This window comes from Micropterus dolomieu, linkage group LG02 (assembly GCF_021292245.1).
Source record: "Micropterus dolomieu isolate WLL.071019.BEF.003 ecotype Adirondacks linkage group LG02, ASM2129224v1, whole genome shotgun sequence".
NCBI lineage: Eukaryota > Metazoa > Chordata > Actinopteri > Centrarchiformes > Centrarchidae > Micropterus > Micropterus dolomieu.
Window position 1 is genome coordinate 32,959,035 of NC_060151.1, and position 2,956 is coordinate 32,961,990.

Consider the following 2,956-nt stretch of genomic DNA (forward strand, 5'->3'; position numbering starts at 1 on the left):
TTCAGTACTAGCACAGTATTTACTGCTGTGATTTGTACATGCAAGTCTACATCCAGGATGCAGTTCACTATTTGCTTCTCAAATAAATTGCCCTTCATGATGGGAATAAAAAAACCTGTAGCTATAGATGTCATTAATGGCCATAATTCAGTATAATGAACGTATCAAACTGGATTATTTTAATTTACATGCAGGCTGAGGTAAGCTGCTGTCCAGCATCCAGTACAGACAGGAAGGTGTTTTTTTATTTTATTTCATAATGATCATTATGTGAGAAAATAATTAGTGTTTGAATTTCTGTCATTAATAAATATTTAATTTTCTTTGTTGTTATGGTAAAAAGAGCCAGAGAGCCAGAGAAATCCCCACAGCCTCCCTGGAACGATACTAACTCATTAACACCATGCTGCTCACCTTCTTCACGGGACAGGGAAGCTACATTTCTGGGCAGACTGGGCTGCTGCTTACTCATCTGTTGTTAGTCTGCTAAAAGGGGCGGGGACAATGATTTAATATGAATATCTCACTTAATGTTTCCATGCACTGATTAAATGTTGATGAAATGTAGGCTAACTCTAGTCTGTAGCTAGCTAGCTTATTTCACTGTGGACATTAAGCCAACAGGTTAACACCACTCACAGACTAAAGGCCGCCCACAGATTGACATCCTTTCCTTTGTCTTTTCTCTCTTTACTGTTTTTAAAAAACAGATCTTGGTTACTAGACAATATTGTTATCACTGTGTTTCTGGCTCATCTACTGACTGCAACTAAACACTGTCACTGATAAGTATGCTGAGGCAGGACCAAACCATTTCATGCACATACAGGGGGGTGGTCGTTCAATGTGGATTTTTACTTTTTGGACAACGGGGATATTTAATTTTTATTGCCAAAAACAAAGTGATCATTTATTTGATTATTATATTTGAAATATATTTATACTCAGTGATGATGCTTTATATAACATATAATTAATATAATTTGATATAGGTTTATAATTATTTTTTGGAATTGTCCTAACTTTTCCCCCCTATACGGCGCCCATGCCTGTGTAACAAGTCAGGGCAGGTGCTCACTGACCTGCTGAAAAGCTGATAAATAGTCACAATGTCACAGTCAAAGACCGGTAAGGACCTGTCACTGTACTGGGACCAGTTACTGACCAGATGGAAGAGGTTTTCCCAGAAGTCCTGGGTCATCAGTCTGAACAGAGACAGGAACGCCCAACCAAACGTGTCGTAGCTGGTGTAGCCGTAGTTTGGGTTTCTCCCCACTCTCAGACAGACGTAACCCTCCGGACAGACCCTGAAAACATCACCTTCAGCATTATTATTTAACATCATTATTATGATTCTGTGTTTATCGGAGGCGTTATGTGGACATACCCACTATCAGAACTGTTTCCACACAGCAGAGCATCAAGCTGCCCGGGCTGGAAGTAGTAATTCTCTGTCAGACGCACAGAAAGATTAAAACATGTCAGCTCTCTTCTCTAACACCGGAGGGGTGAAGCGTCCAACAAAGCAGTCCTGCAAAGTAATTTATAAATTAAAGAAACATCAAAAATGACTAGACAGTGCAATTTCTGGAGAAACTGCGGTGTGAATGCTGGCTGTTGAAGGCTGATATTAAACTAGATTGCTAAATTTCATGCAAGCTCTCATTTCAGCCTCTGTTTTAAACAAGCAGTAGATGCTCCTGTCTCTTTAAGCTCCCCCCTCCCCCCTCCAAAAGCCCACTGTGTTCTGATTGGCCAAGATCCTGAAGCTGATGATTATGCCGCTCAGTGGTAGAGACAAACCAAGCATAGGATTTGCTATTGAGGCTGGATGCAAATGACCATATATGGAAAACTAGCTCTGTATGACATCATTAAGAGCCAAGAGTAGAGCTTTGGCCATGTTTAACATGAACATCTGACACTGAAACATTATACATAAGACAGAAAATATAAGAAGCCTAATTAAAGTCTCCTTTAATGTGTGTGTGTGTGTGTGTGTGTTCAGTGAAGAGTACACAAACTAGTTTAACTTCAGTCCACCAAGCAGGACAGAGGACCCAGTTCTTTGATCTTTAATCAGCTAATTTACGTCACCAAGGTAACCAGCTCTACAATAGAGACAGATTGAGGCAGGGATGCAATCTCAGTCCAATTCTCTTCAATCTATATATCAATGAATTAGCAAACCAATTAGAGAGTTCCACGGCACCTGGCCTCCTCCTGAACGACACAGAGATCAGAGGTCTGCTGTATGCAGATGACTTAGTGTTGCTCTCACCTACTAAAGAAGGTTTGCAGCAGCACCTTAACCTCCTTCAGAGATTCTGTCAGACCTGGGCCCTGACAGTAAACACAGCAAAGACTAAGATAACAATACAGAAATCAGGTTACACACAATTTCTATTTAGACACCACTAAATTACAACACACAAAAAACTACGCTTACCTTGGCCTCAACATTACATACACAGGGAACTTCAACATGGCTGTGAAAGATCTGAGGGACAAAGCAAGGAGAGCTTTCTATGCAATAAAAAGAAACATTAAAATATATATTCCAATTGAAATCTGGCTTAAAATTTACTAGTATTTACTAGTACTAGAACCAATAATTCTACATGGTAGCGAAATCTGGGGGCCAAAACTTAATAATGAATTTGACAAATGGGATAAAACAATCATAGAATCTTTCCATACTGATTCTGTAAGAGCATCCTGCAGGTGCAGAGAAAAACACCAAATAACCTGTGCAGAGCAGAGCTCGGCCAATACCCCCTCCTACTAAAAATACAGAAAAGATCACTTAAATTTTACAATCACTTAAAATCAGTTAACCCCCAGACATATCATCACAAAGCCCTAACATACCAGGAATTGAAACCAGAGAAGAGTCCCCTCAGCCAGCTGGTCCTGAGGCTCTCTGCAGTAACAAGTCCCCAACAGCCTCAGGACA

At 40.2% G+C, this 2,956-nt stretch overlaps 1 protein-coding gene across 1 annotated transcript in view; it reads right to left on the minus strand.

Annotated features, from left to right (window-relative positions):
* scn4ab (sodium channel, voltage-gated, type IV, alpha, b) overlaps nucleotides 1–2,956 on the minus strand; it is an 80,955-nt gene that overhangs the window by 40,042 nt on the left and 37,957 nt on the right. The window contains exons 9-10 of the mRNA XM_046043549.1: nucleotides 1,388–1,451; nucleotides 1,166–1,307 (exon numbers count right to left, since the gene is read on the minus strand). Coding sequence (XP_045899505.1) covers nucleotides 1,166–1,307; nucleotides 1,388–1,451 — 206 coding nt within the window. The remainder of the gene's footprint in view (nucleotides 1–1,165; nucleotides 1,308–1,387; nucleotides 1,452–2,956) is intronic.